This window comes from Dipteris shenzhenensis, chromosome 25 (assembly GCF_047967505.1).
Source record: "Dipteris shenzhenensis isolate YYH24624 ecotype China chromosome 25, Dip_SZ_1.0, whole genome shotgun sequence".
Lineage (NCBI taxonomy): Eukaryota > Viridiplantae > Streptophyta > Polypodiopsida > Gleicheniales > Dipteridaceae > Dipteris > Dipteris shenzhenensis.
Window position 1 is genome coordinate 49,502,900 of NC_141620.1, and position 22,731 is coordinate 49,525,630.

The 22,731-nt window shown below is 42.5% G+C and overlaps 1 protein-coding gene across 2 annotated transcripts; it reads left to right on the plus strand.

The window, feature by feature from the left end:
• Positions 1-10,137: 10,137 nt before the first annotated feature.
• Positions 10,138-21,935, plus strand: LOC147886006 (uncharacterized). 2 transcript variants are annotated; one of them, XM_087396649.1, is made up of 6 exons: positions 10,138-10,566; positions 10,677-10,729; positions 10,837-10,874; positions 11,014-11,322; positions 20,066-20,545; positions 20,761-21,935. In XM_087396649.1, exons 1-6 carry the CDS (start codon positions 10,215-10,217, stop codon positions 20,930-20,932), a joined length of 1,404 nt encoding a protein of 467 aa, XP_087252775.1. In that variant the 5' UTR covers positions 10,138-10,214; the 3' UTR covers positions 20,933-21,935. The 2 variants fall into 2 exon arrangements, with proteins under 2 accessions (XP_087252775.1, XP_087252777.1); XM_087396651.1 differs by having other exon boundaries at positions 11,014-11,305; positions 20,076-20,545; positions 20,761-21,929.
• Positions 21,936-22,731: the final 796 nt, after the last annotated feature.

Sequence of the window (22,731 nt, forward strand, 5' to 3'; positions counted from 1 at the left end):
GCTTTGCGCAACCTGCATACAAAATCGGGGTGTGCTTTATCCTCATAACCTTCTGGCTGCATCATATAAACCTCTTCCTGCAAGTCACCATGCAAGAAGGCATTTTTCACATCCATCTGATGCAAAGACCATCCCTTTGCAGCAGCCATAGCAATTACTGCTCTCACGGTTGCCATCCTTGCAACTGGGCTGAAAGTTTCCTCATAGTCAATTCCATATGTCTGTGCAAAACCTTTGGCAACCAATCTTGCCTTGTACCTGCTAACAGACCCATCAGCATTGTGCTTTACTTTGTAAACCCACTTGCAGCCAATAGCCTTCTTATCATGAGGCAAAGGCATCAAATCCCAAGTGTGGTTTGCATCCAAGGCAGCCATCTCTTCATCCATAGCTGCTTCCCAATTTTTATGCCCTGCTGCATCCTCAAAACATGTGGGCTCTGGCTCCTCTAGAACCTTGACCATATAAGCATAGTGATGTGCTGTATACCCATCATATCTTAGCCTGTCAACTGGATACTTAATACGAGTGGACCTCCGTACAACTGGATCAGTTGCAGGCGTCTTTAAATCATGCCTGCTTTTCCTTGCACCAGGTGTAACAACAGAAGGAATCCCAAGTTCCTCATCAAGGCTCATTTCAGAGCCGCTTGACTCTCCATCAACATGAGAGCTACCAGCAGACACATCAAATACTGGAGCATGGTCCACTTTTTCTTTTCCCTTATGTGATACCTGCACAACACTATCAGGACTGCCATGTGACGATTCACTAGATCTCAATCTCCCTGTCCATGCATTAGATCCACTAGTAGAGGACTCTCTGGGTCCACTCAAGGCTTGAGATTGCTGCTCTGCATTTATTGCAGCATTCCCATTTCCTGCATCTGCATCTCCTACCATAACAGTTGGTGCATACCAGCTGCTCATTTCATCAAAAACAACATCTCTGCTCACTTGCATTTTGCGAGTGGAAGGGTTATAACAGCGATACCCTTTCTGGTGCTGAGCATATCCAATAAAGATGCATTTTTCTGCCTTTGGATCCAGCTTGGTTCTCTTCTCATTAGGAACATGAACATACGCTATGCAACCAAATACCTTCAAGTGAGAAATATCTGGTTTTTGGCCTGTATACATTTCTTCAGGCGTCATGCCATGGACAGCTGCAGTGGGGGTTCTGTTCATAATATAAACAGCAGTTGCTACTGCTTCAGCCCAAAAATAATCAGGCATGTTTTTCTCATTTAGGATCGCCCGTCCTACTTCTGCAATATGCCTGTTCTTCCTTTCTGCAACCCCATTCTGCTGAGGGGTAGACCTGCATGAGTACTTCCTTTGAATTCCCTGTTCTTTCAGATATTCACAAAATTCGTCTGAAAAGTACTCTCCCCCTCCATCAGATCTTAGCACTTTAATATGCACACCTTTCTCTTTTTCAACCATGGCCTTAAAAGCCTTGAAATGGCTGAACACTTCACTTTTGTGTCCATGCCTTCAAGTTCCCATACTTGTCAGCCTCCTACTTGGGCTCTGATACCATGTTAGAAATCGACATCGGAGGGTATGCATAGCGGAAGACTGATAGAATAGCCCAGGAGCTCACATAGTGTGTGGTGTGGGTGGAATCACAAACTTTAAGCTTCATGTGCTTCATATAGATGTATTGTGCAGACTAGCAAATAGACAGTGAACCATGCTAGATATAGAATGCACCAAAAGAATATATTTCCGCCCAAAACTATGCACACAATACAAAAGATAGATCCAGAGTCCCACCAAGATGTGGTCCTCTGATCTTACCAAAGGATCTTCTACTATTTGTTGATCTCCGAGCTCGTGTGCTCCACCTCGAGCGTATGTAGACTCTGCATTCAAGGTCTTGGCACCTTGCTACCCTAGAAAACCTAGGTTCCAACCCTAGATAAGCTCAGTCTGCAGCACCTATGAGACTCCTCTTCCTCCTGGTGTAGGCTTGAGGGTGTCTTCTGATTGCTCCTACTGCTCACTAAACTCCTGGCTTGCTGGATGAGAAATGCCCCCCCAAGGGGCTCCGTTTATAGGCCCCAAGGGGCTCCCAAAACTGACCGACTGGCAGCCCTTCTGGCCAACTCAGTGTGCCCCCTTTTGGCACACAAAACTAGACCCTTATGGCCCACACTTCTATGCTCTCTATGGGCCGACTTTGCTGCCCTACTAGCCGACCCAGTTGGCTATAAATATGCCTCTAGGGCCATTCCCTTGCAGCCCTACTTGCTGTTACTCTTGGCCACCTGGCTGAATTTAGACACTTAATCAAAACTAATAGAAAATGAAACAACCAAATTTAGGCCAAGTCAATGAGAATAGTAGTTGCATCCATGAACACTTATGCAAATAGTTATAATTGAGGGGTCAAGATTTGAATAATGTTTAATGCTTAGGGCTTAATCAACCATTGAAATTGGTAAAAGAATCGAGTAGATGAATAATGTCAGGCGATAAGGTAGCAAAACAAGCTATTTGGCAAATTTGTTAGCAATATGGTTGCTATTTAATAGTCGGTGTGTTCTTTTAAGTGCTACTATCAATATCTTCACAAATTACATATTAGGACTGGAGGAAACTTGTAAAGCACTATTTTTAATAATTTTTGTAGCCAATAATCACAACAATTATGGTTATTCCACTCCCTTTTAATTGTAGTTCAATCAATAACCCTCACTTGTGAAAGTCCTCACACACAAGGTTCAAATTATACAAACTTTAGGACAAGCTCGCTTTAAGCTTTTCTCTTAATAGTGATAGTTAGTGATGGTAATACAATCTTTACGATAATGGACACCACATGTTTAGCTGAGAAGCTTTGATACCATGTCCTTAGCCACCTTATATCGCAAGCTCATGGGGACAAGGTAGATGGAGCACAGGGAGAAATTGAAGGAAGAATCCCACCTCATATAAATAATTAACAAATGGTATTATATAAAGGGGGAAGGTAGAATAGGGGCATTATGCCATGTGGGTGATCCCCTCCTACAAATCTTATGGTGATAAATCAAGGGTTTTTCGAGTACATCGGGGTGTGATACAACATGATGCTCCCTAAAAATCCTATCGTAATAAATTAAGGGCTTGTTAGCTACACTCACACCCCCCTTAGACTTCACATATTCCCATTTTATCCAAGGTGTCAACTAATTGCACCAAGTGAATATGGTCTTGTAATCCTCTTTTATACTAATTAGATATGTGTAAAAGAGTGATACATGCGATTCATTTTGCTAAAAGATTCATTCCATTTTTTTCTCCTGGCAGTGGTACCTTCCATCTAGGATGAAAGAAGACTTGAACAAATCTGAATCTTGAAACTATGCCCCTCCATATTTCACGAGCCAATACACAATCCCATAACAAATGATAATGCGCTGAAACTCTTGCAAACTTGTAAAGCCATATCATTTAATTAGTAATCTATTTTGGAATTACATGGGAAAGGTATCCAATTAGCAACAAGATAAACATGATCTTCTCCCATGAGACACAACATGGGCAATCTACATAGCCCCCAACCCACCCTACTCTATCATCATAGGCTTGCTACACATTGGTTGCCCTGCTTGGAATTAGCAATGAAAGGGAATCTAAACAATCTATGATGCTTGCTAATGTGATTGAGCATACACATAGGATCTTGTAAATCAAAATATATCTCTCTTTAGATTTTTAAAGCCTTGCAATTCAAAATTACAACACTCACTCCTTGCAACCATGCTCTATCCAAAGATCCTTTAAGTGAAATGGAAGAACATGTTTTTATGGTTGAATATTGCAACCTTGTTGGGCATCCAAATAAACAATTGGTGCACTTGATGATGATGCTCACACATTAAGTGACTAATTTGAGATGATCATTCTACAAACATTCTATTATCTCAAACCATAAAATGGAAAAATTTATTAAAAATTCCAATTATGTTAAATGTGAGTGCAAGATGCAAAAACAATTGGTAGTTACCAAGATCTCAATCCTCATGGTAGCCATCTTGGCAACTAGGCTGAATGTCTCCTCATAATCAAGGCCATATGTCTATGCATATCCTTTGGCAACAAGCCTTGCCTTATACCTATTCATTGTACCATCAGCATGATGCTTCACCTTGCACACCCATTTACACCTAATGGCTTGCTTTCCCTCTTACAATGGCACTAGATCTTAAATAGCATTCAAATCAAAGCATCCATCTTTTGATCTATCATTGATTCCCATTCAGCATGACCATGAGCCTCTTTATAACATATAGCTTAGGATGATGAATTACTTTTACCATGTATGCATAATGATGTGCTACATATTTCTCAAAGCCGAACCTCTGCGTTAGTTACTTATTGTTGTGCTTGATCTACAGTCTTTGCTCATTTGCATGCCTACACGCTAGATGTTTTTACTTTTGGTATATGCAGAACTCATCACATCTAAGGACTCTGGCCCACTCGAATCATCATTCACAAAGCTATGACCAATGCTACTTTCAAGAGTTGCATGTGACTGATTAATCTTTGCTTTCAGTGTTTGCTTGTTGAATTTTCATATTTATGTGCATTTTCTATTGAAAAATCAATGCCACTCACTAACAGTCTCAACCTCCCTGACCAAGGATTCATTTTCATAGCATTGATAGAGGAGTCTCTTGGTCCACTCAAGCTACACAATTTCTATTGTACACTAGTGCCAACAACATTATTTTCATACTTCATTTCAACAAATGTTGCATACCAAGATTTCATTTCCATACAAACATTCTTGCTCATTACACACTACGAGAGTACTAAAAAATTGTACATTGGTAAGCTTAGACCATATGTGTATGTTGTCAGTGGTCATGAAACTTTCCAAAGACCTTTCAATGAGTAAGTCCCTCATGCTTGCAAAGCTTCATAAGGGTCATATATCATCTTTATGGTGGGACATGTGCACGTTCTCATTTTGAAACATGCACACTACATAACTCCCATAAAATTGTGCATTGGTAAACTTGTACCGTACATGTATGTCATGGGTGGTCAAGGAACTTTGAAAAGACCTTTCAATAAGTAAGCCCTTATGCTTACAAAGTTTCATTTGATTAGTTGAGTATTCTAATAGAATGCATTTTTCAGTATTTGGCTCAAGCTTTGTCTCATCTAGTATATCCACATAATGTAACACGACCAAAAACTTTAAAGTGTGACACATCTGCTTTCCTTCTAGTGTACTTCTCCTCTAGTGTCACATCATGTATTGCTACAGTGGGGTTCCTATTCATAATAGATACAACCATATAAATTGCCTCATGCCTCAGCCTATAATATTTGGGTATATTTTTCTCAGTCAACATTGCTCTTGTAACCTCATCAATATGTCTATTCTTCCTTTTAGTAGTCCCATTCTATGGTGGGGTATACCTACATGTGAGCTGCCTTCTTATGCCATGCTCCTTCAAGTATTTGTCAAACTCACGTGAGAATTATTCACCCCACCATCTCTTTCTGCCACATTCATTTTAGCTTTTTGCCGCATTCATTGTCAACCATGGCTTTAAAAGCTTTGAAATGACCAAAAAATTTGAATTTTTGCTGCTAAAATATAGTCTTCAACTTTTTGGGAAAAGCTACAACTATTATCCCTTAGATTGCATCAACTTTAGGTGTTGCACATTCACATGGCCAATTCGCTTATGCAATATCTCTATTGTTGCAACAACTCCCTATCCCTTCGTAAACATTGCATCTTCCACACTCGGCATGCCCACATTCATGGTGAACATCCTACCAACCCTGCATCCTCTTGCAAAAATGTTGTTGCTATTCTTGCAGTCCTCAACAAACACTCTTTGTATTAAAATTGAGCTTAATCCTTGCTTTGTTTTTTGTCATGAGCTGAGAGCTAGGTTCTAGACTTAGTATCAATGTTGTGAACATGAGAGCTAGGCTCTACACTTAGTATCAAGGTGTAAAAGCAAGGCTCTAGACTTATTACCAATGTTGTGAATGTGCCTTTGATTTAGTAGGTGTGACTAGTAGGTGTGTTCAATGTGAGTGGTGTGCGATAGTCATCTCTAATGTGTATGTATGTTGAAGAGAAGTCTTGCCCAACCTATAAAAGAGGCATTGCACTTTTCATGACAATCAATCAAATCTGTACTTTGCTTTACGCCTGTTTTCATCTTGTGTCATGTGATCTTCTTCAACATCTCTGAGAAGATTCCATGGATGGAAGAGCATCTAGTTGAGTTAGAATGTGCGGATGTTAAGTATTCAACATGTACTCTTGGCAGGTAACAATATAGCTAGCCTCTATTTGGATTTTGGTTAGGAGGTAAGGTGCCCTTGAGGAAAGTTATCGCTAGAGTGATTTATAGGTATTTGCTAGATAATAGGTCATTGGTGGCTAATTTGAATGCTAAGTGGAACTTGCGATGGGGACCAGCTTGGTGGAAGGACAAGTTTGTTAATATCTAGAAAAGATGTCAAGTGGGGAAGGTAAAATTCTTGTTGTGGAGGATTATGCATAGTTGGTTACCTATTAGAGGTAGATTGGCAAGATGGTTTCAGTCTAATTCCCTCCAACCCTTATGTTGTTAATCAATGGAGATGGTATGCCATCTATTCTAGGAATTCCCCATTGCTAGAGGGGGGGAAAGCATGGGGGGTGCAACGCCGGATGGGCTGGTCTGATAGTCACATTTACATGTAGATTGAATTGGAGAGTGGCCATTTTAGGTAATCCATTGGGTTTCAGGTCCGCTACTATTTGACCACATCTAAGGGCCTTGGTGTTTCTTTCCATCTAGTAATTAGGATTAGGTTGATCTTTGATGGAGGAATGGCTATGGATGATAATGAGTCTTGTGTACTAGTGTCATTAATGAGCATGGCTATTAGGGTGAAAGACTCCCTAGAGAGTTTATGTTCAACTAATGTTGGGCGCTCTCTTCCTTAGCTATGAATTGGGATGTAGAGCTTCATGGGCCATGGGTGGCATGGCCCCTATTGAGTTGGCCAATGGTTTGCAAAATGGTCTATCTTGGGGTATGATCGATCCTATAATACAAGCCAGCAAGTTTTTCAAAGTTTTAACATTTTTAAAAACTGCTAGAATATAATATTATTACATGTATACATATCAATACCTACAAATAATCACATAATTATTTTGGATAGAGACAACACACTTTCTCTCTAAATTTCATAAAATCAAGGAATTTTCCCTCCCTTCAGTAAACATACTCTGTGTGGCATTTGATAGGAAGGGCCGAGGTGAGCTCAAGTTCTTCTTGGTAATTAAAGTGATTTGTACTGCTCTTGAGATATGGATGCTATAGCAAAAGATATATTGGATATGCTCTAGAAGTTTGGGAAGATGGTAGATAAGCAAGTTGTCACACCAATGGAAGAGAATTTAAAGTTCAGGTCTGATGTTGGAGAGGAGTTGGAGAATCCAACCATGAACGTGAAGTTGGTTGGAAGTTTGTTGTATGCTACCTTCACTACTAGGGTAAATATGTGCCATTATATAGGAGTGTTGAGCTAGTTTATACAACAACCAAGGGAGCACATTTGGATGTAGCAGAGAGGATGCTACAATATTCAAAGGCTACAATAAATTATAGGTTGTCTTATGCATATGGTACAACCATTGAGGAATTTGGATAAACCAATGTAGATTGGGTAGGTATCTCTTGTGATATAAGACTGATGCAACATATGCGATCTATGAATGAAGATGTGGTAGTAGGCTAGGGAGATTGTGAAAAAAGATGGCTAGAGTTGAGTGAACAAGTGTAAACATTGGCAAGTCCATGGTAGCATCTAGGTTGGTTAAGCAATGATAGCTCCCAAACAAAGGTAGTGGCTTGTCTAAGAGAACATTTTCTCCTAACAAATCCAAAAAGAAGATGGCAATATTAGTTGATATATTGAGTGGTGCAAGTCGGTCATTGTTAGAGATGATAAATGGCGACATAAAAGTCATTAGCTCTAGGAAGAATCGGCACCTTGTGGCAGATCCGACCAGATCTAATAGCATTTTGGACAAAGTAGTAGCGCAAGGTGCCAGCGAGCATAAACAATGGTGGAGCAGCTTAGCTAAGAAGGTGTAATAGAGGATCATGGTGCTAGATCTCCAAAAGTGGAGTGAAACAACAAAGGCAATCATTTATTGTATTCTATTGCGAATCAACAATTTGAACTTCACTGTAGGTAATGCAAACTTTGTTGCTGCAAAAGACTTCAAATGAGTTCAAAGCAATCAACCATTGCTCTCACATTGCTAAAGGCGCAGGGCTAGGGAGAAATCTCCTACTCTGCTCGAATACCATCTTGAAAATGGTGAAGAAGTTCATATGATGCAAGATGAATCCAAGTGTGAGGCAAAGTATGGATTCAATTGATTGTCACACACACACACACAGATTTTTTGTGTGGAATGACACCCACACACACACACACTCCTTTTTCTATTTTATCCATGCAACTTATCCATAGATTGCTTTCGCTTTATGGTCATGTAAAACACATGCAATGGACAATCACACACTCGCCACCCACTGCTAGCCACAATTGTGTGCTCTTCAGCTTTACACTCTCAGCTTTTTCTGTGTTTAAGGCATCCTCCAAATGACCACAATCACCATAGTTGGATCCTCATGGCATATCTTCAGGCTTCATAAATAGATTTTTTGAGGTTGAACATTTGTTTGTAAACCTCCTTGTTCCTCGAATGTCAAAGGGATATCCTGTGATCTCTCACTCAACCCTGACGGAGAGAGGACCACCATGAATATGATAAATGATTAGAAAGACCAGAAGTAAAAACATACTTTTCCCCTAATAGAAGCTACAGCCACCACCCCTCCCCCAAGGCACCTTGCCAGTTCCTCCGCCATAAATTTCCTGACCCTTTCTTTTGCCGTTCCATGAAAAATCACTCAAGCCACTTTGATCTCACTCATCACAATTCACTATATCCCAAGTCAGACAAAGATCCTCCCATGCCTCCAACTTGGAACAAAACATAGATCTCTTATTATGAGACCTATCCTTTAACCTTCCCATCATGCTCGAGTCACCTAATTAGGTTTAAGAAACTTACACAAAACAAAGAAGGGAGATACTCTGGTACGACCAAGATCTCATAGATCTTGAGCTTCCCCTAAACATGCTGAACAAGACCATCTAACAAAAGTTTCTTAAAGAAACACGACCTATAACTTTTCAATTGAGTAGTAGCCCATGGGCCCTAGCCTCCCTATGTTTGGTTAGGGAGTGAGAGACAATTCGAAATTAGAAGGGGGCAATCTTGCTCTCATGAAGGACCTCCTTGTGCAATGGTCCTTTACCTATAGCATTATTCTAACCATCCTGGGTTAGGTGCCATTTGTAACGTAACCAATTGAAGGGAGGCACACTCATTATGTACTTATGGAGAATGAGCTAGCATTGTAGGAGCGCGGAGTTTGCTCGCTTGGGATTCTTTCTGCTAGGGGAGCAATTTGTTAACTTGATTAGGGGGTCCACAATTGAGGTGGTAGTGAATACATTAGGTGGGTAAAGAGTTCCCAACGAGACGATAGGTGGGTGCAAGAGGGCCTCCTCATGTGAATGTTACCGAGTTTCATTCGGTAGTCTCATCGCTAAGCCCAATGATAAAATTTGTAGCATTTTTGCATCCTTGCGGTGGATTGCCAGGTCTTGGCAATTGAATGGAGTTGGGATAGATGAAGTGAATCATTCATAAAGACCCTTTTGGAAATCTTCAATGGCCGAAAATCTGACAAATAGTTCCAGGAGCTGACGTCATTGGGCTAGAACTGCAGAAAGAGAACGTTAAGCCTAGTGATGCAATGTTTGGACTAGGAGGGCTAGTAGCAATTCATGGGAACATTTGGAAAGGCATAGTGCAAGGGCTGGTTAAGACTTGCTAGCGAACGTTAGAAAACACGGGTCTTTACACACCGTCCAAGCCCGTGCGCGCCAAGCCTCTGGGACAGGGGCGAGGGGCGTGGTGCCACATTGAAAGAGATTATTAGATGTGGATGGAGCACCCCATCATCCCGAAGGAGTGCGCACCCGGGGCAAAAAAGAAATATATGAAGATATATTTGTAGCTTGTATGGTGTGTCAAAACGACCCACAACGCGTGTTTTGCGATAAGCCTTGTAAGCTTGCTTGCTTACCGTCTTCGTGCTCTCATTCATGGCTCTCACTTCTCGCGATCCTTCATTCGTCGGAACTTCCTCGCTAGCTTTCCACAAGAAACATTTGCTCTCATTGCCTCATCGTTTCTTTCTCGTCCAGCGTTACCCCCCTTCCAAGTTCCACTTCATTGCCTTTTGCGTTTGCGCAGTTGCAGCCCCTCCTGCCTTGCTCGATCCGCCCCCCCTCCCCGCAGCGCTTGCAGAATGCTGGGATTCTTCAATCGGCACAGCCCACGTCCAGATCGACGCGACTGACGAAATTGAGGACAAGGAGAGGATGCGTCGGCAGCGAATTGGTCTCGCCAACAAAGGCAGGACGCCGTGGAATAAGGGCAAAAAACACTCCCCTGGTAATGGCGTCCTTGTAGTCCTTTGCTTCGTCTTGTCTCATTTGCATTTCAAAGTCCTGCCAAAATAGCATCTTTCCAGCATCCTCTCATTGTCCGATTATTCCTTCCAGCTACAATTGCTCGAATGAAAGCACGGAACAGCGTAGTGATGCGGGACCCCAATGTAAGCTGTCTTTTACGTGTGCCCGTTTCTGTGATATCTTAATTGCTTTCTAATTCTGTAGCTGCAAAGCTTTCCGTCGTCTCTGAGGCTGGGGCTCCATAATACAGATGCGGGAGAAATTGAGGCAGCATTCCCGTCCTCAAAGGTGCCGTCTTTGTCGTGTGGCTTGCCATCGCTGATAAATCCTCATTTGCCCTTTGAAAGTCCGCAATTCCATGGAACATCTCCTTACTCCAATCATTTTTTTTACAGTGTGACCTTGTGCTGGCTAACATTTTATGCAGCGAGGATACCAAAGAGAAACTCCGGACGTTTATGCTAACCCGGATGGAGCTCCAAAGGAGACAGCTTTCATGTGTGGCAGATTGGAAAGAGAGAATAGCAGAGACGGCAAGGCTGGGGACTTTAGGAGATGAGGAGCTTCAGTGGGACAGCTATAAAAAGTTGAAAAAAAGTATGAGGCGAGAACATTTTGAGGTAGGCAAGAAAAAGAAGAGGAGAAAGGAGGTCAGATCGTGGTCAATGGAAGACAGGATGAAAATATCTGAAGCAGTCAGAGCTAAATGGGATGATCCAGTAAGGGCTTTTGCAGACTTTTGAAAGGCATGTAGGAAAGCTCTGTTCATGCAATTGTATATAATGATATTATTTGTCAGGCATTTGTGGGATTGTCTAGGTGGAAGCTGACGGACTGCTTCCCCACGGACAGATTGTACACACACACACACACACACACAGAGTTTTTGTATTTTTTTGGCAACACACACACACGCACATTCTCAACTTTCACTAACTCTTCCGTCCGGCCCCGCCCTCTCCCCTCTTTACAGCATCTACAGATTATCATCGTCTGTAGGTGACTCTGCAAAGAGGATAGAGGTGTGTCCTAGAGCCAAAACTGTTCTGCCATGGTACTACCCCAAGCGAAGTGTGAGTCCATATGCCCTCCTGTCCATGTCACGCACTCACCTCCATATATCTTAGGGCTCATAAAACTGTCCACGATCCACAACAAAGCAAGAGCCCTAGCAGACTACTGATGCATTGTAGCACAATTTACAGCCACCAAGTGTGGGACCTTTGTATGCTGTATGGGGGACCAAATCCGCTGTCAGGATCTCGGCCGATAGTGGCTCTGATGAAGGTGGAGTCCTGTAGAGAGGAAGTCAGTGATAGGACGCTGCTGATGCTCAACTTGGGCAGCTTACTTGGGCCCCTCTCTCAGAAGCTCAACAACAACCTCTTGTCTCCCTATGTCAAAGAGTAAGTAGGAGATAAATGCGGTCCTCATGTGTGGATCAACATGATGACGAGTCTGTCATGTCTTTCTCTCTAGATTTGGATTGCGTCATGTCTCCTACGGCTCTAGTGAGGGTCTCTTGAATGTAAGAATCTTTGGTCGCGTCCTCTGATTGGGGCTCCAATGGGTCCTCTTGGTCTTGCCTCTATCCTCAATGAAGTTGATCTTTATGTTTTTGGGCCTTGAGGAGAACGTCACTGATTCTGATGAGCCTGGAAAACTGAGTGGTCCAAATCCACTCTTGAATAGGCAATAGTAGCGTTTTCGTATCTGATAGTACCCAGGGCTAAATGTGAAATGCTTCCTTTACTCAATCGCTTGCATGTTGCATATGGCCCTCACCTCGGATGCCCTTTGTTCGTCTTGTCTCAATAGGTAGTTGGTGAGAGCACACTTGGAACTGCCCATTGAGATCCTCGAGGCATGTGGGAGATGGATCCGGGTATAGTCGGGAGAGATCGAAAAAACCTTGCCCTGAGATGTGCACACAATGATCTCTTTAGAAATTAGTTGTCTTAAACATGTGGAGCTGTTGCAGATCCTCTCTGATGATTTCGTTCACCTTGTTATTGGAGAGGAGAGAGAGAGAGAGAGAGAGAGAGAGAGAGAGAGGTCTTCGAAAGACGAAGGGTCTATGAGGCTGAAAGCACCTGATACAATGAGCTGAATGGGTGGAGCCTCTCACTACAACATGATCATAGAAACACTAAGACAGAAAATGTATTGAGTCCACGGAGAGGATGGAAAAGTGTCGTGGCAACTGCGATGATCCTTAGAGGCTGGTGGAGGGGTCAAGCCAAAGGGGGAGCCTGGTGGCATGGGAGGTTGTGGTGGCATAAAACCTATGATACAACAGTGGAGGTGGTCTGTATGTATGGTCCACTCTGGTCTCCTAGTTGTGGCCCTACGTCAGACAAGTGCCACTATCACCCTTGTCAGCCATGCCGGTGAACATGGAGGGAAGGTCCTGATCTATTCATCAACCCGGGCCTCGGCTCTGCCGTCGCGCTAGGGCCTGCTGGTCTGTGCTTTTTGGCTGCAAAAACTCAGTGATTATGCTTCGAGTTGAGTCTAGCTCTAATCTCACCTATGTGTCCTGAGTAGATGCTCTCTGTGTTGGACATCCTCATGAATGAAAGGCGCTAGGCATCTCTGATTTGGATAGGACAGGAAACTGGAGAGGGGTCCCATACAATCCTTGAAGAGACAATGACTCGATCTCCTGGCCAATTACATATTGTACAGATGTGAACCTCTCTAGGTATGCCCCCAACCTACCCACTCTGAATGTGAAGTCGTTATGATGAGACACAGAACTGCCTGATTGATATCCTGAAGGAATGGGGGAAGTGGATCCGTGATTAACCTGGTGGGTCAATGAAGCCCTCCTTTGAAATCTGCAAGCAGTAGTTTCTATAGAAGTTGAGCGTTGCATGAGGCTCGCTGGATGCCAGCCAGGTCTTGAATGTGAGATCGTTGCAGATAACTTGGTTGAGCTCGTGGCATGTGAGCGGATCAGAGGGGCCTTAGTGCTATACGGAAAGGGGGTAATCTGCCCATAGAGTCTCAAATCATCTGTATTGTTACAAATAAACCCCTTTTTATGTTTTAGTAAACGTTTGCTAAAAACAAGGGGATGAGGATGAAGAAAGCCATGAGACAATGACACTAAAGCATGACTGCTGACCTCCAGCCTGCAGGCATGGAGTTTGGTAGTATTTTTTTACAAATAAGGATGTTTGAATTTTAGTAGCCTGGAGTTGAAATATTAACTGCATCTATTAAAATTGTAGGTCTATAAGTTGCCCACGTTTGTTTCAAACAGGACCAGCAAGCAATGTGTATGCAAACTGTACAACATTTGCTCCTTGCAAATGTTTCCTTGCATTTTCGAAATCTATAGGTCTGCAGAGACCATTTTAGTTGTCCAAGCTAAGGGCAAAGCACTCCCATGAATGGAGACTAGCAGGAAACCAACGGTGCAGGAAATCAATGTTTGGGCAGCAAAGGATACTCCTGAATCTAGAAGGGGAATTGTAGATATAGTGCAACGTTTTGTTGAATTTATTTCCCTTGAGGCTAAACGATGCCTCCTCTTGCAGATCTTGTAGCTGGAAACAGGCTCCCGAGACCAAAGAATCAAATTGTGGCTTAACACTGGTTCTGAAGTGCTTTTGCACATACTCCCCTTGACTCACTGAGTATTTCTTCCGCCGAAGTTTTGAGTGCCTTTTGCTTTAGACCGAGTAATAGCCTTTGTAGTGCTGAAGTATTTCGTCTGCATTTATAATCGGTTGCCTTGAGAAGGTGTAGCTTGGAGAAACATTCCCACAATTATTTGATCGGAGCTTTAGAACCTTCGCTTGCCACTACGAAGTTTGGGAAACATCTTCATGCCAATTGGAGAAGACTGCACCAAATTGGCGAGGCAAATACCTCACATACAAATAGCTCAATAGGATGCTCAAGTATGTGTGGGTGTGTGGATTTGTATGTGTGAGAGCATATTTTTATACTATGGTCTACCCCCACTGTTGGGCGCTGATGACGTCAGTGGGGATGTCATAGTAGCTAGTCCCTGCTATGCGTGATGGAGTTTATGGTTTTCAATCTTATGAGTGACTATCGTGAGGTTGAAACTACACTATGTTGTGTTTTTAGAGGATGAGTTTGGGAATGTTCCTGGGTTCATCTAGGTATATAGTGTTTCCTCCCTGTGTCCTATTCCGTAGTGCTTTATTTGAGCAGCACTGTTGTTGGAAGAGCAAAAAAAGGAAAAAAGAGACACCTTTTTTGCTGTGCTATTCAAACAGGTACGACTCACAAGCTTGCTTGTTTCACCAAATCATCGCAAAAGTTGTAATAAACAGAGGAGCACATCACGAGATTCGGATCCTTAGCAAAGAGGTTGCAAACAGAGAAGCCACACGCGATCGTTGGAGTAGTAGGACAGGGATAGGATGTGTTGTCGAGAGTAGCAGAGAAGCTTGCAAGGCTCTAATGTAAATTGATTGAATGATGATGCTGGAGAGTTAGCAAAGCCATGAAGTACAGAAATGCATAGCTGAAATAAAGAGAGACATGAGAAACTGCTCTCTCTTATTCAAATGAAAGGCCTCTTAAATAGGCTGAAGATACAATTTCTATACATCATCTATGATCTAATTCTTGAGAATATTGATCCAAATTCTCTCCTCAATTATCTCAAGTTACACCATCTAGCCAACTCTCCAAAACACCCCTACACGCATACATGTGATCACACACACACCCACACCTGCATGCTTGCACGCGTGCACGCACACATGCGCACACATGACTCCGAATCCCAACAAATACATCCATTCATAAAGCCCTTCCCAGTAGGCCCCAAGCTTTTTTCATATTTCAAATCCCAGGCTTGCATATTCTCTAGGCCTTGGTTGTTGGTAGGCTTCTTTTTCTGACCCTGAGACGACTCCCCACAAGCCTTTTTCCATGAAAAGCAGATGTACGAACAGTGGCCTGGAGGAAAAATTCCTCCCATCGAATCTCACAACTGAGGTGTTAGGCTGACCTGTTTTGGACATGGACTTCCACCACTTCTCCATGGCAATTTCATAGAGCGACCGAACAGCACACAGACCCTCACCGGCCTTGTTGCTCTGATACCAATTTTTGGTATTTATGACTAATGACAATGCATATAATATGCATGCAATGAAGAGAAGGTAGTTTGCAACGAGATAAATCACATTTATATTGGAATAGCAAGACCCCAAACACAAACTGCGCAGCCCGACCAGGCTTGTAGCAGATTCCAAAGAAGAAAAGTAGCCACACAGGTAAGTATTTTCTGCATAAAATGAGTTAATCACATAGATGAACTTCTAGAGAACACCTAGGCTGCTGCGACACACACAGCAGATATCAGACGCCGCCTCTCCACACGAGATGCTCATGGTGAACTTGCTGGTAACAGCTGCATACCAACGTACTGAACCGCCACTGGCTATGGCGAATCTTATAGACTGAGAACCACCTCACGAGTTGGTGGAGAGACAACCGCCAGCAGCTAGCCTCAATCCCTGACTTACAATGCATCATGAGATCTCTCCAGTCTGCTGCCAAAGGGCACGAACCTCCCCGACTCTCATGGAGCTTCCAAAGGGTCATGAACCGATATAGAGAGAGGATTAGAAACCACGATTTGCTGCCCTAAGATCCATGTTCACAATTGCATGTAGAAGCTCCACGTGTCCAGCAATTTATAACCCTCTCCAACATTAAAGCGACTTCACCACCTACGAGGTTTAGCAAGCAACGAACCCAGCAACCATCTGCATCTACATGCGTTTCACCTTTGATGTCCCTGAGCTGCCAAATTCATGGACAAGATAGGGCTAGTCATGGTAACCTACGTTGGCCTAAGGTATAAGAGCCATATTCCCTGATTGGTATAGGTAGGCGATAACCTGAAATGTTGCGTCAAGCTGTAATGGTGGCTCCACGTCCACCTCCAACAATGTCTGCACAAGATCTCCAGCAGTCCCAATCGATGTGGCAGTACCAATCAGCCTTGCAACAGTTCTTGGAGCCTCCACAGCTCCAACAACCATAGTCACAGCAGTATCTTCAGCATCTCTCTAGGAAGCCCATAGCCTTTACAAAGCATAGCTCTAGTCATAGCCTCAGCCATGGACAGAAGTCTTATAGCTTCAGAATATCCCTTCAGTGGGCACTTAGACACATGCCCTCTTCAATGAGGAGACGAACAGATGTACAAGGGGATATTAGTGGTGATTGCCAGGCCCCAACAGATCATAGATATGTGTGCTTCACTATTGAAGAAAACTTCTTAACTTGTCTTGGGCCTACATCCAGGAGGCGAAGGAGACATCCAGAGGGCAGCAGACTTAGCTCAAGGGCAAGCTGCCCACCTAGGCTGACTATCCGGGCAGTAAGGTGGAAGGGATCAATGGATAGAGAGTCTACATAAGCTCAGAGGAGTACGCGCGCTCAGAGATCTAGAGGAACCCCTTTGCTGCTCATTTCTGCTGTGTGGATTGCTGCTTCAAGTGATGCCATGAGGAGGCCCTTATATAGGGGCTGAGCCCCCTTCACGAAAACTGACCAGGCAGGGGAATCCTGGCCAACTCAAACAGCGCCGCCCCCCCCCCCCCCCCCCCCCCCCTCCCCCCGACTTTTCTTACTGTATATCAGCCCGGCCCAGCCAAACCACGTGGCAGGCTGCCTCTGGCCCTGGCCTGTCCAGCCCTAACCCTAGCTCCATCTACCCTCCAAGATTTACTCATTTCTGCCACGAATTAGGGTGCCACCCTGTCCTGGTGATTCCGCATCTGTCAGCCTAGTTCCCCGGATCTGCTTTATATCCACCCGGACCTGCTGCTGTACTTTTTCGTACCAGGGCTGGGAGCGTGGCATTCCACATTCTAGAGGAATCGCCGAGAGACAGGAATGGTTCTGCAAGGCCTGGCCTGTAGGCGTATTCTACACATTCTCTACAGGAGATATCCGCTGGATGTATAGGCCACTACCCTGGTTGCTAGCCCTTGTTCTGGACCATCCCTAGGCAGTGTGTTGGGATTGCCGACAGGCTGGTACTAGGCAGCCGGGTCTTCTCTTTGTATTTACCATCATCTGCTCTAGTTGGTAGCTGATATGTATGGGGTTTTTTCAAGCATTAATAGAAAGTTCTTCTCTTTGCCCCAAAAAAAAAAATCCTCTATCCAATAGGACACGGGAGAGCCTGTAGATGTGGCCTCTCTATGATGCAGATGAGCCAGCTTCATTTGAAGAAGCTGAAGAAGATGCACATGGGCAGGAAGCCATGCAACAGGAAATGAATGCTATCCACCATTAAAGATAGCACATGTGATCTAGTGGATCTGCTACATGGCAAGATTTCATTGGCACTAAATGGCTATACAAAGTCAAGAGAGGTTGATGGTACCATTGACAGGTACAAGGCCATACATCTTGCCTAAGGCTATACTCAGCAAAAGGGTCTTTAGAAACCTAGCATAGCTGCTTATGCTTGGGCACTGATGACGACAGAAGTGTTGCTTTGCTTCCTAAGTATGTTTTTTTCATAAAAGTTTTTGTTTACCTCCTTTTTCTTCTCTTTCATTTTCTCTTTTATATTCTTTGTAGATTTTTGATCTTTAGAACAACAAAAAGTCTAAATTTGTATGATTGGACTTATTCTAGTCTTACAAAGGTATATACTCAGCAAAAGGGCATGGATCTTAAAAAACTTTTGCTCCTACTTCTAGGCTATCCACTATCAGATGTGTGGTTGCACTAGCTGCCCATCACAGATGGAACAGGCATCAACTGGATATACAAAAACAGCATTTCTAAATGGTGATTTGTAGGAAGAATTCTTTGTGAATGAACCCATTGGTTTTGTTGTGGTCTGGTCAGGAAATCAATGTGTCCAAGCTGAGAAAATCACTTTATAGTCTCAAACAAGCTCCCAAAACTTGGTATGAGAAGGTACATGCCTCCTTGGTCAGCCAGAAATGGGAAACAGTCCATCTGAGAGCACCCTCTACATTAAAGAGGATCGTGGTGTTCTACTTGTGCTCATTTTGTATGTGGACAACGTGCTGTGGACTGGAATAATCAGGATGCCATCTCAGCTTTCAAAGCTGATTTACAACAGACATTTGAGGTGTCAGATTTGGTATTTTGCACTATTACTTGGGCATACAGTTTGTACAGTCAGATTAAGGCATAGCGTTGCTTCAGTCCAAGTACATACAGAAGAACTTGCATAAATTTGGTTTTCAGGATTGCAAGCCCGTTTTCATTGCAGTGGAACCCGGGCTGAAGTTGAGTATCTACGATGCAGGAGAGCCATATGATATTTGTATGTACAACCAGACAATTGGCTGTCATATCTGTCTATGCAACACCAGATCAGATATTCAATCTGCTATTTCCCAAGCCAGCAAGTTTAAGCATTGGCAAGTGGCGAGCAGTTAAGCATATCTTCCATTATCTACAGGTACAGGTACACTAAATCTTGGATTTTATCCAAGGGGGGCAGCTTGCAGTTACATGCTTTTAGTGACTCAAACTGGGCAGGTGATTATGATATCTGTTAGTCCACTAGTGGAAATTGTTTTTCCTTGGCAATTACTGCATATCTTAGTTGAGTAAGTGACATCCCTCTAGTTAGGAGGTGTTTCCTCCTAGGGTTAGTATTAGGGTTAGTCTCCTATGTAGAGAATATAATCCTCATTTTACTTATCCTAAAATATACAACTCTTGCATTCTCAATATAACTCACATTTTGATATTCACCTCTCATCCCCAAAACCCAAATTGAGGATGCTGTTCTTCACACGATTAGAGTGGCTTTAGAGATTGGCGATTGTACATGATTTGTCACCCCTCTTGTTATCGGTAATCCATTATGCCTTTGGCTGGATGGTGTCTGCCATGGCGATGGATTGATGAAATGCTCGCTCCATAAGAATTTCTTCTTCTTTGGCTAGTAGTTCCACTCTTCAAACTGATTGCAATAGCTTCATTTCTTTTCTTGTATGTTTTTGTTTGAACTCAAGTCTTTCACATGATTTTATCCTGGATTGTTGTATTTCAGTCATACTTAATAGGAGTCCACTCCCCCCCCCAAAAAAAAAAAAAAGAAAAAAACATAAACTTCTTCTTGTCGGTAGTTTGTAGTATGTACACACTTCAAAGAAAAAATTCATTAACTTGAAAAAGTAATGCCCCACCGTTACAAACAGCTCTCTTCATATCTTTCAAAGAGGCTGGGGTTTTCTCTGTATTGTTTCCAGATACCGTATCCCGATTCTTTGCTAACTTAGCAAGGCAATTATATTAATGCAATGCTGAGAGCAATTATTTTCCTGACCTATTTTCTGAAGTGCCACTTCAAAGAAAAAGTTTATTAACTCGAAAAAGTAATGCCCCACCGTTACAAACAGCTCCCTTAGCAAGGCAATTATATTAATGCAATGCTGAGAGCAATTATTTTCCTGACCTATTTTCTGAAGTGCCACTTTGTCACAGGCCTACCGTGAAAAGGTGAGCAGAGGTATGTGCGAGTATCACAAAAGGCGAGGACGTGGGCTTCAACCCAAAAGGAGATCCGATGATGCAATCTCTTTTGATGATGAAATGGACCAATATTTAGGTTTTGGAAGTACAAAAAGTCATGAACCTACAGCAGTCAGCGGGTATCCCAAATCAACAAGGCTGATGGACCCAGATTCAGTCAAAAATGATATTTCTACCAGTAATGGATCTCTTGGCACAAAAGTAGGATCCTATAATGACCCTTTGGCCAAGGAAAAGCTAGCGAGGATCAAGCAACTTCGTGCTCGAAAAACAGACCAAAGACAACCATTGCAAACAATGACGAGAACTGCCCAGCATGGTTACAGTGGGACGACTTCCTCTCATGAAGCTGCAAAGAATTTCCGACAGGCAGAGATTGGTGTTATAGAACAAGCACAACGTGAAGCGAATGAAAGGGCTAGGTATAAATCGGGCATTCATTCTTGGGCATCCTGTACCTTTAAGCTTCAGGTTGATTAAAAAAAGAAAGAGGATTTAAGGGGTCACTATGTTCAAGCACTTTACATCACAGGGATTTTGTAAGAACTGTGCTAGTAGCATGTAGTCGTATGATCTTGTTTTGTGTTTCCAGATACTTGTGGTTTAATGTGTTGTTCGGTTTGACTGTGTGATACAGAATCCTTTTGGCAGAAGCAGAACGTGCTGCTATTGCTGCAGCAAAGGCTCTAGAAGCTGTAGGAACTGATCATGAGCGTTTGAAGCTCTCTCTGACTACAGCCCGAAGTCTATTGGATGAGGCAAACCGTTCAATAATAAGTGTGGAGTGTGGGACTCTTCCTTTGAAGTAATAAAAGGCAGTTTAAACACAGGCCAAACTCAAAGGCAGTCAGCATTGGGGAGATAATATAGGTGATTCGGCCAAAAGCAAAAAACCATGCTACCTCTCATCTCCTCGCTCATTCTGTAGATATGTATTGGCAGGTTAACAATGTATAATTGAACTTATTGTGAGGTCCCAGTTGACCATAGCAAGCAATCAGATCTTTGTTATAAACGAATTGTCCTTTGATCCCTGCAAATTAATTCTCTATGTAGGGAGCTCACTAGTATACTGAGTATCTCTGCAGGATTGGGTGTACATAATTTGGGTGGTGGCCTCAAGTTGACAACATTTCCTTCACGTCACAAAATCTTATGGAAGCATCAGAAAACTTGAGAGTTTGAATTCGGTCTTAATAAGCAGCATATTTTTTGGCTTCTTGATTGATTTACTTTTGCCAACTTTGCTTTACTGAAAAGTGCCTAAAGGTTTCCAAGTTTGAGGGACTCGGATATTGCTAGACATTGTGAAGAACTCAGAGATATGGGTTAGTTGGACATCAGGTTCATTCAATTAGGGATTCGGAGATCCATCTGATGGCATGCACAGGAAGAAGGGAAAGGATTTACATGCTTGGGGATAAGGAAATCGTGGGCTGCTTGATTTGTGATGTCTAGATTCCATGGATGGGCCGAGTGCAATTGGACAAACGAGAAATTTCAGCATCACAAAGGTATGATAAAAGGCTTAAAAAAAGGTCCTTATCTTTGGATGATCCAAGTATCCCAATGCATCAAAAGAGTATGCTTGCTGCAAAATGACTTTGTGTCGAGGAACAGGATGTGGAGGCCCTGATATCATGATGGAACAGACCTTCATTTTGGGGTAAAATGTATGGCTTTGCTAAAACAAAGTGAGATCACGGGATGTGCAGCTTTTGAAGCTGAAGATGAAAGCATAGCAATGGCTATAACAACAGACAATAATTGTGAAAGACAATAGTGAGATTCTTCCCTTTCATGATTGACTGTAAGAATTATAAAAGACTTTTGAGGCATGCATTTACTATTGCAAAACATATAAGGAATAAAGCAAGGACTCATTTGTTGGACATTCTCAATTGTGAATGCACAATATGCAAGTCTGTAATCTTACAGACTTATCTCTATTGTAACACAGTCCAATTATTTCTACAGTAGGCATACAAAAGGTCAATCTAGCAGAAAATTGAGCTTGAGTTCAACTAAAGCACACTGCCAACAAATCATTATTAACTACATTGATGGACAATCATTAACAAACAAATACATAATTATTTTTGTTTTAAAAGCATGAAAGATGCAAAAGTTGAATAAGAGAAACTTGAATGCACAAATCATTACGTTGAGTTAAATCAATTCAAAGTTATTTAAAATAAATAACTTGGAATAGGTCCTTATGCTTGCAGACAATTGAGGAGTGGCATATAATTAAGTATGCATAGGTAATTATAAGCAATACGGTGGCATTATTGATCTTACTCAAAGGAACTAGATTAAGTCACATTTTTCTCAACATGGTGGGGACATGCTTAGTCACATTGCTAGAAACTCATGTATAGCTTATTTCCAAGAAAGACTCCTACATGGTTCTATACTTGTTGGGACGAGAGCGTTGTTTTTTTGGGAGAAGTGTGGGAAATGTTTGGAACATAATGGTACCATATGATAGGACCCAAGGAGCTTCTTGGAGTCATTCACAAGAAGTCTTTTACCATTAAGGTCCAAAGCACCTTAGCCCTAGTTTGTGGGTACACATGGGAGTTGGTATACCATGATGAGATAACAT